Consider the following 15816-nt stretch of genomic DNA (forward strand, 5'->3'; position numbering starts at 1 on the left):
TGAGTCTTGGTCTCTGCAATTTCATCTGATCATGAAGGGCTGCCTTTTATTTGGAAACATGCACCTAAAGGCCAAAAACAGCTATCCAATGTCAAGGCAAGGAAAGCCTTTTTAATTACCTTTTTTCCCTTTTTTTTCTTCCTTTCTGCTTTTTCTCACCAGCTGGTGGCCAGGAGGGTTTTACAACGAGTTTAATTAGAGAGTCAAAAATAACACCTTGCCTTTTCCTGCTGTAAGTTGGTGAATAAACTCCAGTCAGCATTGCAGGATTGTTCTTTCACTGCTCTCCCCAGTCCTCACCGCTTCATTTGAAAATGAGTCACTAAATTCATATTAGTGAATCCTGGATACGTCTAGGGATGATTATGAGTGATTATGATTATGTCCCTGCGTTTTTAACTAGTAGGGGTTAGTTCTGACTGCCTATGAGCCACGTGTTGTCTGATCCCTGCTTGGAAGTGTCCAGCTCTCCCAGGTGGATTTCAGGGAAAGTTTGCAACATTGCAGGTTTTGTACAAGCATTTTCTGCTCCCTCTGATACCCCTGCTGATTTGCTTGTTTAATTAAATGGGTAACAAGTCCAAGAGGGGTAGTTGACTTCTGTCCTTCAGGCCTGCTCTGTCCCACTTGCAGTGGCAATGTCAGGCACCTTGTGACTGTGTTACTCTGTAAGTGCTGCTACCTTTTCTTCAAATGTCCCGTTCAGGGAGATTTAGCTTCCAGCCCAAGAAATAAACTGCCTGCTACTTGAGAATGGGTTATTCCCCACAGTGCCCCAGCAGTACCTACATCCTGTTTGTGCTTCGGTTTCAGCATCTGTAGACTTGGAAAAATTGCAAGTATGTAGGAGAGAGAAGAAACATGTGGGAAGTATTCAGAGTTGTTATGTAGGTGAACAGAAGGATGTAAAATTAGAGGATATGTCTTACTTCTAAAACAGGCAAAATATCCAAAGTAAAGATTTCCACCCCCCCACCCCCTTTTTTAGTTAAAAAAAAACCCCAATAAGCTAATAACCTTGTCTATGAATCTATCTGTCTGGTTTCTCTTCTGCAGCTCTCTCCCATGGCAGCTGGGTGAAGCAGAGACAACGTACAATGTGAGGAAGCCTGATGCGTGGAGTGGGATTCGTACGGGTCTGGATGTGTATTTTAAAGCAAAATCTCAGGCCCAGGCACATTCAGCTGATCATTTGCTTGCATGCATGCAAACTTATTATTTCTTTGGCTAATTCTTCTAGGCTGGAAAGATGTGTCAGTAGTGAACCGTGCCTTCTGGATATGTAGCTACATACATCACCAGCTGCTCTTAGTCTGAACTCTCACAGCCGAAGCACCTCTCCCCATGCTGGCAGTAGCAAGTGGGCTATTCCCACTAGGTAACCACAGGTAACTACTCTCATTTTGAAAAACGTTGTGGTTGCAGGCATCCTCGGCTATGGTAACATAGCTATAAAATTAAAATTCAAATTGTATCAAAGTCAGGTATTTTAAGAGGTTAGATTTGTTCTTTGGGGGTTTTTTTCCTCTGGGAGATGAGATTTTGAAGCATCAGGAACCTTGTGCGAGTGATAACTCTAAGCACCCAAGTGTAACTTACTTTTTAGGTATCTGAAAGTGCATTTTATTATTGTGTAGCATGCAAATTTTATTACAGTACTCCAAAGCAAATGCCTTCATGCTTCTCCCTTAGGGAGACTAGCTGTAAAAAATCCAGTCTTATTGATGAAAATCTTACTTCCCAGTCTGTTACTGGAATGTGTCTGTTATCTATTCCTTCCATATATACTTTCTTCTCCATAGCTCTGTCCCTGGAGTGTTTTGGGCAAGCAGCTCACTCAGGGCAGGACCCCCCTTTCTTTGCTTTGTGGCAGCCTCCATTTCCAATCCATCTTTGCTGAGGATATTCTCTATCTCTAGCCATTCACCGGTGTCTGCTGGTGAGACTGCTTCCCTTCTTCCTCATTTTGAAACCCTTCCACCAATGTGAACTGTTGTCACTTTGTGCATGCTTTTGGTTTTCTCTAAGTTCTAGGCATCTTGAGGAAGGCAAATTCTATCTGATTTTTTGGAGGCTCCAGTCTGGTATCACTCCACTTGAAGCCTGTGGGAGAGAGAGGCAGTCAGTACTTCTGAAAATCAGCTGCTCCCCTTTTTATTTGCCTAAAGAAAGAACTGTGTGTAACTACTTAAATGTTACTGCTTTTGCAAACTGTTGTCTCTGCACTTGCCTCAACTTTGAATCTCCTGCTTACTGAGCACCTAATTATAAATAAAGCTGTCTGGAAATAGGGCTTCAACTAAAAAAAAAGACAACAAAATCCCCAAATAATACAGATGTGTTTGTTTTAGAGCTGTCTGAAAAACTGAGGTTCTTGAATTGAAATACGCAGTACTTCAGCCCGCTCTGACTTGTGTGCTTATTTACCTTTATAACATAGTGAAACTAAAACCTGCCTCACATAGTCTCCTATGCCTTTGCTATGCTGTTTGATCACATGCAGTGAAAAATTACTGTTGTAGCTTCTCTCTTGTCTTTCAGCATTTGAAAAGGAGAAGTCAAATATAAACATATTCCATGTTACACAAACCTACTGCCTGAGATGCAATTATTTTCCCAAACATGAAGTGGCACGCTTCCAAGTACCTAAACATCCTGTAGATTTTAAAGTACACTCTTCAGTTGTTCAACAGTGAAAGTGGGCTGGATATTAACCAGATGTTGCTATCTGACACCTTTTAGGGTAACTCACGAGGCGAGTTGACTGATAGTCTAGGTAATTTTGTTACGACTTGACGATTTAAAAAAAGGTACGTAAAGGCTAATAAGAAGAGAAGAGAGGGAAGATGTGTTAGAGTGTGAAGTTTGAAAGTAGCATGATTGAGATTACCTAGATGTAAAAAATACCTCAGGCTTGTTTGGCTTGCGCCTTCTGATGGTGCTGAGATTGCTGGAATTGAGAGTTCTCTCCTGAAGTCTCCCATTCTGCAGAACAGCACACTGCTGCACACCTGCAGCTGTGCAGTTTTGAGGACTTGCACCCAGTATCCTTTACTCTATGTAGGACTTGAGGAATTAGTAGAACTAGTTGCCAAATAAGGTGCTGTACAACACAAATATAATACCAGCAAGATCTGGCCCTTGCTGCTTAGGTAGATGGTATTTCTCAGGTTTTTTAACTGCAAGATCTGTTGACCCTTGTCAAATGATGGATTTGACTTAAATCCTGTTTTACAAAGTTTGCCAAACTCTTTGTTGTCTTCATAAATCCTACCAGTGATTCACCAAGTCTTTTAATCTTTTAGAAATAACTGGGAGCACAGAGATTCAGTGGGATGTTTTGAATTAACTGAATGCAAAGTTCTCAACAATTAGCCGGAAGATGTATTTCTCTAAAAACAACTTCCAACAGTATGTCTTCATAATCAAGTCCCTGACTGTCATGTACAACAGAACAGAAATTTCAGAGACACTACCAGAGCTAGATGCTTTAGGAGAAATTAGGAACTCAAATGCCTTGTTATGTGCCAAATTTCAGTGTTTATGCGTCAGTGGTATTCATGTGGCCTCCACTTAACCCTTTAGCATGGAACTGGACCTAGGTCTTTCACGTCCTTGGCTGAGTGCTGAAACTGTTGGACAGTATAATGGTGATTTCTTTGTGAGAGGGTATGTGTGGTTGGATTAGGCTTGTCAGAGGAGGTCTCAGCCTGCGGTGAGAGGAAACTCCTGCTTTAGAAATGCTGCAGGAGCCTTTGTGTGATATGGACCTTGAGCAGATCAGCAATGACAGACCTCAGGCAGTTAGGCTCACACCCAGCCCCAGAAGCATGAGGTCTGTCCCTTTGAACTGCAGCCAGAGGGTAGTTCAGCTCTTGTAAGGTGCAGCAGGAGTTTTGTGAATGCCAGAAGGACCAAGAGATGGACACTGTAGGCATCAATGGTGGAGCGTAGGGAAGCTACCTTGTCTTTGCATATTGAAACCTCAGTGCCAAAGGGTCTCTTACTATTACATTTTGATTTAGGAGTATAGAGGAATGAGGTTAATGCGTTTATTCAACATGCCTGGTGAAAATATTTTAAGACTACTTCTCTGTCTATCTTGACTGTTACCAGCTCCTTCAGTTAGAGTCCGCGCCAGCGTGAACGTAATTTCCATGCATTGTTTCAGCCTGGAAATGAAACAATTTTCATTAATGGAAACCTAGTTCTCAAGCAGAACAATTAGACCCACTTCAGGTTGAAAAAAGATAAAAGCATGCTAATTTGGATGGAGGACTCTTCTTTCAAGGCAGCCAATTGAGTCATCAGCCTGCCACCCACCTGACCGTCTGACAGGTAATTAGGAGATAGTCCTCTTTTTGTGTGGAGTGTGTGCATAAATCTCCACGCGCTGGTGTCGCTGCCCGTTGGGACTTCCAGAGGAAAGAGCTAGTCAGTGGCAAAAGGGTGAGGAGAGCACGTTTGTCAGACAGTGCCCAATGAACTGACTTGGTTTTTGATTTAGCTCATTATTTTTGTCTTTCAACAGCTACCTGAACTTTCTGGCAGTAAAGTCATCATGGCAGACCTGGGCTGCAAAAAACCCAGCGACTGCACTGTCTCCAGGCTACTCAGCGTAGTAGAGAGCGAACTCCGGGCTGGGAGAGACAAAGGTGACCCCACGGAGAAACAGCTCCAGGTTGTCTTAGAGGATGCGACACTCTGGCAGAGATTCAGGGAAGTCACTAATGAGATGATCGTGACCAAGAATGGCAGGTGAGTGATCTGCTCAGCACTGTGGGCTAAGTGTAGATGACAGCTGGCTGGGGGGTTAAGTGGTTTAATAATAAACTGTGTGCAGGCTTGAAAGATCTGCAATGAATACATGAGAGTTCTATGCCTGCAGCCTCGCAGTCCACTAAAACCAGCATATGAACAGAATGGGGTGTCCCTGCTCCTTTTTGGTCACTGCTAAACCATTCCTGCCACCCTTTATTCCTGCTTGTGAAACATGCTGGAGAAATATATTGACTGACTTAAGGTTGCAGAAAAAGGGAAGTTTTGCAATGGAAGAGGTGGTACCTCTCAAAACCTTTCGGATGACTTCTTGTACTATTAATCATCAACCTTTATTAGCAACTGTAGACCTCAAATTACTGTGCAGAAGCAGATTGGTGTTGTTATCCCCAGCTGCAGTCCTTGTCTCTCTGCCCCTGGGTATTAACAGCTTGTAGAAGCAGTCTGTACTAAACTGGGTACAATAAAACCGTGCCCTGCGTGGCACAGCATGTATGTGCAGTCCAGATTGCATGGTCCTGCAACAGTACTGTTCTGAAGTTGTTGCTGGTGCCCCTAGAAACAAGTGCAGAATATTCATTAGTACACAGGTTTAGAAAGACAAAATACGGTGATGTAAATGGATCACGTATCTTACTATTTGGGGGACGCAGAAAGGCATAGGAGAAACGTGCAGAACCTGGTGAGAAGGATACTAATTCTGAATCAGACTCTGGCTTGAAGGAGGCTCTCCACAGAAATTCTGCTCTGAATGTGGCTGACGGCAGAGTCCAGCCCGTAACAGACAGGGAGCTACTGGAATAAGATTTGCTGGTACAGTGGTCTTAAGGATTTTATGTGATGTACCCTCACCTCCCCTCTGCTGCCTCTCCCCGCAACATGCATACATTTCTTTTGCAAGACCTCTCAGGAGATCCACGTAGGAGAGAGGAACTAAGAGATGGAAAGATTTACTGAAGTGGTGTGACTTCTATGAGTTTTTCAGACTTCAGTTTAGCAGAATTTGTAGATGATATTACTGTTGACTGTAGCTTGACAAGGGACAAAGGTAAAAGCAATCCAAATGAAAAATCTAATCTGTTGGCTCAGCAAGGTTATTCTGCGAAGAGAACAACTACCTTCCCCAAAACATCAGCTGTTGGTGTTACACTGCCGATTATGACTGACTCCTTCTAATAACCTATAGGGATAGAAATCTTGTGCTGAGTTTCTCTTTACACTGAGAAGCTGCTTTTGCTTCATTTAAATTGCCTTAAAAAACTACTGCTAGGCTACAGCAAACTTCTGTGTGGACGTTCACTTAGTGTATGGTAGCTTAAACTGACTCCTTAGCAGTGTAAGTGACCAGAAGTGAGGGTAAGATAGGTTTAGCCTCTAATTACATTGGTACAAAGAATTGCACCTTACCAAAAGTTTTTTCTGTTTTCTTTCCTCTCAGCTAATGTAAATCATGATTGCATGGGGATACTAGCTCTCTCTAAAATGTCTGGATGAGTGGATAGATAAAAGCTTTTTATGATCATGATAAGGGAATATTTAATTATTCAAATGTGCCTGGTTACTTTTAATTTCATTATGTAAGCTGCTTTATTTTTCTTTATTCTAACTTAGACACTCCTTATCAGCTTGATGGTATTTTTTCTAAAGCCAGCGACAGCTCTAGTAATGTCATTTGGGGCAGGAATAGTTCTTTATGATCAAAATACAACAATCTAAACAGAAAAAAAAAGAGTATGTCACACTGTCATCTGCATAAATCCTTTTAACAAAGTTACTGTAGCATCAGGGACTATGAAAAAGGATCTCTTGCATTTCTGAAAGCATCTTCCATAAGAAACATAACAGTGCACAAAAAAAAAAAAAAGAAAGAAAAAGAAAAACAGTGGCCTGTAGCAAAGTTCTCTGAACAACTCTATGCTATTTAAAAGGAGACAAATTTGAGACAGTTTCATACAACTGCTGAGGTTTTTTAAGGTTCAAGATACTTCAGTAACTGTCTCCAGAGGGATTCTCAACAGAAAAAATATTGATCTAATTCTGCTCTGCTTAAATCGGTAGAACTCAGTCATTCTTGCTGAAGGTCGTATGAACGCTTGTGAAAACTGTTTTATAGGATTAATGAGAAGAACCAGTCCAAACTTCTGTGTGTGAAAACTATGACAGTTTGTGTGGACATATCATTAGCAAAATTGAGAAATGTAACCAAAATCTGCTGCAGGAGCATCCCAGAGAATGAAAGGCTGATTGGTGATCCTCAAGTGTCAGATTCTAGGATGCACAGTTCTATCTGCTGTGATTAAGTCATCTCTAATGGGTACTAAGGGTCCCACAATGTCATAATTAGATGAACAAACTTCAGTGTTCAGTACATAGGTATGGCTCTGTTGCGGTATTGTACTTCATTATAATAATCACCTGCTGTACTAATATGCCTAGGTACACAGGGAAGAGAGATATGTTCTGAACAGGACAGACATGAAATGGCTTGCCGTATCACAAAATACATCCCAATGGATGCAGCTGATACGGTGGGAATCAGTCTCCTATTTTACTCAGATTTATTGTATTCAACTGGCATTTCAACATCAAGCACTCTGTTTTCTGATTGAGCAGGTTTTCTCTCTGTGTTTATACCTTATTAGCTATGCAGTATCCTGAGACTTTGCAGGAGGCAGGAGGGCGCCACTGTTCCCCTCTGCACGTGGGGAGGATTCACAGCAGGTCAATGCAGACAAATGTGAGTGGAGGGAAAGAAGCCCTTTTCAGGCTTAAACAGTAAACCAGCTTTGGTGGTTACTACACATTCAAGTTTGATATTAAACATCTTCCCACTCAAGGTCTGTACTGTGGAGTAATTGCAGCAGATCTGCTCTAAATAAATGGAAGAGGTTGAAGTGCTCGGCTATTGCAGTAATGGAGGTCACGTGTGCACCTACCTGATCGTTCGAACAAACATTCTGACTGAAGCAAATTTGGAGAAATCAGCATTTGCCATGCTAAAAGACAAACAAATGTCATTTTAACAGAAAAGCCACTTCCTCGGCAGAACAAGCGTGGTGGTTAAGTTTTCCGTTGTTAGAATTTGTACAGTCAAGACATTCTGGTCAAAGTGAGGTGGGGATTAACTGTGGGTGAAGCCAGTTAACACAGGAAAGTGCTGTAATCTCTGTGATGTATGAGGTTAGAGTTGATGGTGACTGTATTCTCTTCTGGCATTAGTCTATAGGTCTTTTGGGGATAAACTCAAGCCTCTCAAGTAGAAAGGCAGAGAAGTCTGCACCGGGGGCAGAGGAATTAGCAATCTCTATGTAACACAAATAGTTCTGAAAAATCTAGTGAAATTAAATTTTCACGTGGATGAATTTCCCCCTCCACTTCAATTTCAGGTAAGTATCTAAGTGTGTAACTTTGAAGACTGTAGGGTGTCTGGGGAGTGCAGGGGGCAATGCAGCCATACTTTTTATCACAACTCAGTTTGATAGCTGGTGCATCCTGGTCAGAAAGACACATTAAATGTAGCATATAAATCATTGTCTAAGCTTCTACTTATTCAGAAAGATTACAGTTCTATATATCTTTCTCAATGTTGCACTGGCCCTGCATCATCAATTATTTATATTAGATAAAAAATTCTCAAATTTCTCAAATCCTGTCTTCTCCTGTCAGCAGAAGGTGCCGAATGTATAGAGCAAGAACTGTCTAAAGGTGACGAAAAAGGTAGGTGATGAGTGGGATGTCATAGGAGATTGTTAGCAGTGTGCAGCTGAGTGTTACTGGAGAGTATGGCAGCAGGGGCAGAGACTTTTCATGTTCCTTGAGAGAGCCTGGAGTTTCAGTTCCCTTCTTGTGTATTTTGGGTGTCCCACACTGTTACCCAAGCCTGGAGACCTACCTTATCCTAGCCTCATGGCCACGGACCTTAGGCAGTTGCTGTGGTTGATTGGTGAACCAATCTCCCTGCACCCACAGAGAAAAGGAGTTTGAACCCATATGTAAAAATGGCAGCTTCCAAGAGAGGTCAGTACAGAGGCGTCTAGGGCAGGAAGGCCTCTCACTTATCGAAGAGGTGATATGTAACAGCTTTAATAATCCTCCGCAGAAATGATGTGTATTCCTTGACAAGCTAAGAAACTTAACGAATGGAATGCCTTTACTGGGAGGCTCCTCTGTTCTGCTGACCACAAATTTTTCCCAGTTCCTGAAACTGTTGGAGTCCTACTAACTATTGCTGCAGGCTTTCAGACTGAGAGGCCAGTTCAAAGCCATGTACTGGGACAGACAGAGAACTGCTGAAAGTCTAGCTGCGAGCTGCTGCAAATCTCCTTTACACACACAGGGGAAAAAAAAATAAAAGGAGATTGAGAAAAGGTGGCATTGGACCTTTAAGCACAAAAGGAGCATTTCCCCATAACTAAACAAAGACAGGATCTCAGTTTCAAATGCACAAGATGGTGGGAAGGCTGGATGATAGGTGTTTAGAGCTTAGTAAAGGACAACATTTTGCCTAAGGTGGAACTATAAGCAGAAGAACTTGATGAAGCTAATGGTCAGGGAATGTGGAAGGTTGGAACAAAATTACTGGAAGAACTGCCAAGTGCAAAGTCTAATGGCAAGGATTTTAACCAGGCTTCTGAAACTGGAGATTTATGTAATGGTAGTGGTACGTGAATACTTGCACTTAAGGAAGGGAGAAAATGATTTATGCTAACTACAGACTTTTAAATATATCCCTGTAATAAGAATTTAGGATGTATTTTGAAGGAAAGAGTAATGGACTATGTGGAAGACAATGGAAAATAAGATTAAAAGGCATTTCATTAAAATTAGAGTCATGCCAGACTAACTAACCTGACACAACCCTGATAAAGACAAGAAGTTCATGTTAAGAAGTACTTTTAGACAGGGAAAATGTAGCAGACTTATTAGGGCATTTAGAGTAGCACTACTCAGAAACTGTTCCTCAAGTGGCAGAGGTTGGAGATCAACACAAGAACACAACAGGAAATGACAGAGGGAAGTGACTGACTGCTTTGCTCACAAAGATTATGGAATATGACCATCTCTTCAAAGGAAGGGATAAAAACCTTTCGTATAGGGTAGTGTGGTCAATAAACCTAACTGCAGTCTGATGAGTACCTGGCTGGGATTATGTCCTGATCGCTGGCGATTGTAAAATGTTTTCAGAAGGTATATCCAGAGTCAAAGTGGGACATGGCCACTGGAGCACGTGTCAGGGGAATCTAAGCACCAAAGAAGTGCACTTTATAATAGGATTCTGCAGTTAGTACAGTGTATCAGTGGTTCAGCTTCACCTTCTCAGCCACTTTCAACCCTATTCAATCTTGTTCACCCCTTCTTGTCCCACATCTAAGGATGTATTTAGCATGTCCAGATCCCATGGACTCTGCTGACACTATACACAATTCATTATGTTCGTAACTCTTGGCAACTCCTTTGTGCCCTACTTCAGAGATAACATGGGTTTTTTTCAGAATGATTGAAATACAATGAAAATAAAAAGGATTAACCTATAGGAGACATCTTCAGCTAGATGGAGGGAGGATGTTTTTTACGTTGACCTAATCTGCAAGCATCTGGTCACAAACATACTGAGGAGAGTCTTTCAAAACCAGTTTCCAGTGGTGTCTCCTTTTTTTGTTTCCTGTCCAGGCGAATGTTCCCTGTTTTGAAGATCAGTGTGTCAGGCTTGGACCCAAATGCCATGTATTCCTTCCTGTTGGACTTCGCCCCAACTGATGGCCACCGCTGGAAGTACGTCAATGGAGAATGGGTGCCAGCTGGGAAACCAGAGCCACCAAACCACAGCTGTGTCTACATCCACCCAGACTCTCCCAACTTTGGGGCCCATTGGATGAAAGCTGCTATTTCCTTCAGCAAAGTCAAACTTACCAACAAGCTCAATGGGAGTGGGCAGGTATGGCCTGATGTTTCCCCATACACCTCTTGGCTTCAATTGCAAGCACCTACCAATCAAGAAATATCAAGGGTGCATTTATATAATTATAGAGGCCCTTACAGTCCTCTTCACCCACAGATGCCAATTATTCTTTGGAGGCCAAATGTAAACAGGAATAAACAGGCCTTAATTGGCACTTTCAGATTTTAATGGACTTCTTGATGTTAAGAGGGACAGAGTGCTGTGGTTTACTTAATCATCAGGGGGCTTTTCAGAGTTGGTCTTGTGTACTGGGGATTTTTACATAGGACTTCAGAGAAGGGGGCAAAAAATGGTCACGGTATTAGGTTTTTGTTGTGTTCCCCCATGTTGTTTGGTGTAAGTGGAATGTTGGCAGGAGTCAGATAGCAGAATAAAAGGCTGCTCCTAAATGAAATAATTACTATGTCTGCTTCTGCATCATGATAATTATCAATATTCTATTGAATCAGCTTTGGCCTTTGGAAAGAAACCACATGTACCAGAAATAAGTGATTTCTCTTTGAACCCCTTAAAAATGCAAACAGGAAAATTAGTTTTGTTTTGTATTTTATTTTTGGTGATGCATCTAAAGCTAAAATGTTGCAGATGACCTTTTGTTTGCTTGTTTGCTTTGTACAAAACTCCTACATTGGATGATACTTGTCAGCTCAGAATCAATTTCTTTCATGTCAATATTATACGTTCTTTATCTGTTATTTCCATTAGGTTTGTGAGGTACCTCCATAAGACTAGTACCCTAATTAGGTAGGGAATTATCTCGGTTTTTACAGGCTGGAGAACAGAAAGATGACCTGACTTTTCCTAAGTCACACATGGAATCAGCACACCAGATTGATAGTGGAGCATACAATGGGATCTAATTTGCAAATTCTTATCCTGCATCCAGGACCTCAGAAAAGTCAAGGCCTCAAAAAAATATGCATGGGGGTAAAAAAGCTACAGGAAACCAACTTGGAGGGTCAAAGAGACCCTAGGGAAGAAACAGGAGAACACAATATGCATATATGGTGGAGAGGAAAAAAGTAGAAAGCAGGGGATGAAAAGCCAGATGAGAAACAGAGCCTAAACAAAAGTCACTAAATAATGCATGACTGAAGCTCTCCTTGTTTTCTTTTGAAATCTTGTCAACAGTGTTAAGATAAACCGTGTCCCCATTCTGTGCTTCAGCTTCCCCTTCTGTAATGTTATTAGAAAGTAATAGCAGATTAGAAGAGCTTTATGCTAATGGTAGCATTCTTCCATATATTTATATATGTATATGCACAGCACTTTCCAAAGTACAATTTAAAAAAAATTTTTTAAAATACCTTTTTTCTTGCAGCAGAGAGAATTAAGCAATACAGTAGACTTGGTGGGGAAGCTGTGTTGTGGAATCAATGCTATTCACAGCTTTTAATGCCAGGTTGGAAACATCTGCCAAGGCTTGTTTAGATACACTTCATCTTGCCCAGAAAGATGACTAAATGACTGCCTCAGCTGCCCGCTGGCCCTGATTTCTGTGATGGTGATTCTGAGTCTTTCAGGTAGTAGCAGCAGGACAGGGACTGCCTCTTAACTGTTTCAACAGCCTCTAATGCAGTGGAAGCCGAATGATTTGAAGGCCACAGCTGCTAACACAAATATCCAGTAACGCTGCTGTACAGAAAGCTTTAAATCCAAGTCCAGTAAACTCTCATTCCACTCAGCCCTTTGGTTCATCAGAAGGGAAGAAGATGCCCGCTCTTGTGTTCTCAGTAATCACTGACTGGGGAGGTTGGCAGTGACATCAGGTCTATTATAGAGCTGGAGCGAAAGAGCAGTGGTGGGATATCAGAGTGGTATTGGGGTCTGCCTCTCTCTTTTCTTTTCTGCAGATAATGCTGAACTCTCTCCATAAATATGAGCCCCAGGTACACATAGTTCGAGTGGGAGGCCCACACCGGATGGTGATGAACTGCTCCTTCCCTGAGACGCAGTTTATAGCTGTGACTGCCTATCAAAATGAAGAGGTAGGCGGATGCCACACTGTGCTCTTGGTCACCACTGATGAGATATATTAAGAGCTTATTATCTACAAGATCAGCATGATTAGACTGGACTTTTCTCATTTTCCCACTGGTCCCATGCAGTGTAACGCTCCATCCAGTCTAATACTGTCTTCTCTCTGCAGAAGAACATTGTTTAATCTAGTGTCTGGCTGCAATACTAAGCGAGGTTTAGTTTAATATACTGCCATGGCTATTCCAGCCTGGTCCATCGGTACTGGCATCCCAGTCCCTTACTGGAAAAAGCCTTGCAGTCAAGTTCAATACCTTTCTCCAGTAATGAGTGATAGTTGTAATGTTCTCTCCCTGCTCCTTACAATACATACAATTGCAGAACAGCACAACAATCCATGGGAAAATTTCTTCCCAACCCCCAAAACTATAATGGCGGATGTTTTGTATTGTGACAATTGCTAACTCGTTGCCAATCCCTTAGCTAGTATGGCAATAGATTTGATTCATACTTAATAGGAATTCAGTGTTTAAATTCTCTTGTGAGGTTCCACAAGATTTGCCAGACTGGACCGTGCCATTAGGCTGCTCCAACTGGTGTTCCACCTGTGGTACTGATCAGTACATGCCACTCCGCAATGAACAAAGATCACTCGTAACCAGCCCTGAAAACATCATGTGTGGGGATATATTTTGTTAGGCTAACCAAGAAAATTCCAGTTAGATTATTCTGGAAGATATTTTGTCAAGTTTCTATTCCAAATTGCCTTCACTAACACACCTTGTTTTCTGTAAACTCAAGATAACAGCTCTCAAAATCAAGTATAATCCCTTTGCCAAAGCCTTCCTGGATGCAAAAGAAAGGTGAGTTCTTTTTATTTTTTTTTCTCCAGTAGCATTTTGCTGCTGATATGGTTAAAACTGTGGCATCACAATATGAAAGATAAATTGTATAATTTAATCTTGTTTCTGCTGTCTTAAATCCAGAGTCACTTCACTGATATTAGTGATGAGATTCTCTATGTAATTATCACAGTAGGGTCTGAAGGGGGTGAATATCCACTTGGGGATCCTAGGTCTTAGCACTGTCTACACAAAAAGCCTGAAGTGAGATGGCGTGAACTTGCCCAGCAGTGTTATACACCGCATATGTTCTCTACGTTGTAGTTACATTCCAGTGAATCCCGTAATTTGATAGATGGGAAGAGCATAACTCATATGTTGAAAATCATAACTAAAGTGAAATTGCACTGCAACTGTAAGTAACTACATTAAGAGGTTATTAAAGCTGCGTGACAATGCATGACTTGTTTATTGAAAGCAACCAGTAGGTGCTAAGTATATAAGATGTTAGAGATGCTTCCACTGGAAAAGTATTGTGGTTTGTCGGTTAAGGTTTTCATCCATGCTAATGCAGTGGGGCAACCAAACAATGCATTTCAGTCCGTAATTGCTAATAAATTTTGTCTGGACATGCTATGTCTTCTGACATGGAAAGTGTCCCCCATGCCTGTAGGAGAATTTGTATTTCTTTCCATTCTTCTCACTACTTAAGAAGATGCTCTGTCTCAGCATCAGGGTTTCTGGCTGTGGAGAGGGAATGCTGCCTTCGGCTTACCGGGCTGAGCAGGAGGCAGAGCACTGCCTTGGTCTGAGCAGGAGGCCAGGCTGAGGTGTTGATTCAAGCAGGAACAGTGCCCCCAGGACGATTTAGAATTCCAGGTTCAGCCCCCAAATTTGGTGTAATCTTAGGGACATTTTTATGTATGCTATGAATCATAAGTTCCTGCTTCCTTTATAGCAGACTGCAGAAAATTCTACTGCTGCCTAGCAAGTGGTTAAAGAAGATGGATTTCCCCTCTTTTTAACTTACTTTTCCATTTTTAAAGTGAATAGTTCTGTTTTTAACTTTCTTTTGTAATTTCTCAATGAAAAGTTTTGCTACTAAATATTTTGCTTTTCAGAAACCATCCCAAGGATGCTCCAGAAACAGTTGCTGAAGGTCAACATATGACATATTCTCACCGTAAGATTTTTATTCATGTCAGGTGGAAGTTTTGTGTGATGTGATAGCTGTTGGGAACTTGCTTAACTAGATCATACCAGTCATTCACTGAGTCCTGAATTGTGTTCATAGAAAGGGACCCTTTAAAAAAAAAAAAAAATTGAAGAAGCCTTGCAGTAGGAAACAATGAGGCAGTTTGTGCAGAGGGATCAATATTAGAAGGAACCTAGAATCAAGAAAATGTATGATAATTTTAGGGCTTCCCCCCCCTTTTTTTTTTTATTTGTAACTGTGAATATTTTTGTCACCTATAAAATTACCTTTCCTTGGTAAACAAGTAGAAAAAGAATGGAGGGAGCAGAGTTTGTGTTTGGTTTAATGTTTGTGTTTGTTCTTAGATGTTTGTGACATTTCTGTTAGTTGTTTTCAGGTCTTGTTTTTAGGGTTGATGGGTTTGGGGATTTTGTGGGGTTGACTTTTTGGGACTTTTTTTGACTCTCAGTTGTTCCATAAACAAGTACCTTGGAATCTGCTTGGTATTTCTGAGGCACAGCTGATTCTGCAAGAAGGCTGGTTACTTATTTTATTGTATTGCAGTGTTTTAGCACAATAATAGTTTTCTTCTCTCTTTTCCCTCAAAGTGGGTGGCTGGTTGATTTCCAACCCAGATGCAATGTGTGCATCAGGAAGCTCTAATTATCAGTACACTGGACCTTTGCCTCTGACAGCTGCACACAATTCCCACAGCTGTGAGCGATATTCAGCACTGCAAGGGCGTCGGGCTGCTCCGTACCCACCTTCCTACATGCAGAGAAATCATTCACCTTCAGGTACAACTGTAATGCTGTTTTGCTTCCAGGGAACAGACGCTCTCTGCCTGACTGACCCTTGCTTTAGGTTAGCATAAGCATTATTAAAACAAGAGCTGAGGCTAGGAAAGAGCATGGTAAGTAACAGTCTGCACTGAACTGTGCATGCACAGAGTGTGTTTAAGGCTGCAAAACAAGAGGCGCAAAGAGCTGGGTGCACTGTAACTGTTAATTCTAAATGAGAGTGAATGATCTTGCTTCAGGTACAGCTCCCAATTATACAGGAAG

General features: G+C 41.6%; 1 protein-coding gene across 1 annotated transcript in view; it reads left to right on the forward strand.

Moving 5' to 3' along the window:
• The first annotated feature begins 4392 nt into the window (after positions 1–4392).
• The window catches only part of TBX19 (T-box 19), a 13605-nt gene continuing 2181 nt past the window's right edge, over positions 4393–15816 (forward strand). Inside the window, exons 1-6 of the mRNA XM_010139966.1 lie at positions 4393–4758; positions 10450–10714; positions 12592–12726; positions 13517–13578; positions 14679–14740; positions 15448–15549. Of these exons, the coding sequence (XP_010138268.1) occupies positions 4562–4758; positions 10450–10714; positions 12592–12726; positions 13517–13578; positions 14679–14740; positions 15448–15549 (823 nt within the window). The 5' untranslated portion in view covers positions 4393–4561. The remainder of the gene's footprint in view (positions 4759–10449; positions 10715–12591; positions 12727–13516; positions 13579–14678; positions 14741–15447; positions 15550–15816) is intronic.

The sequence above is a fragment of the Buceros rhinoceros genome, unplaced genomic scaffold (genome assembly GCF_000710305.1).
Source record: "Buceros rhinoceros silvestris isolate BGI_N320 unplaced genomic scaffold, ASM71030v1 scaffold60, whole genome shotgun sequence".
Classification (NCBI taxonomy): domain Eukaryota; kingdom Metazoa; phylum Chordata; class Aves; order Bucerotiformes; family Bucerotidae; genus Buceros; species Buceros rhinoceros.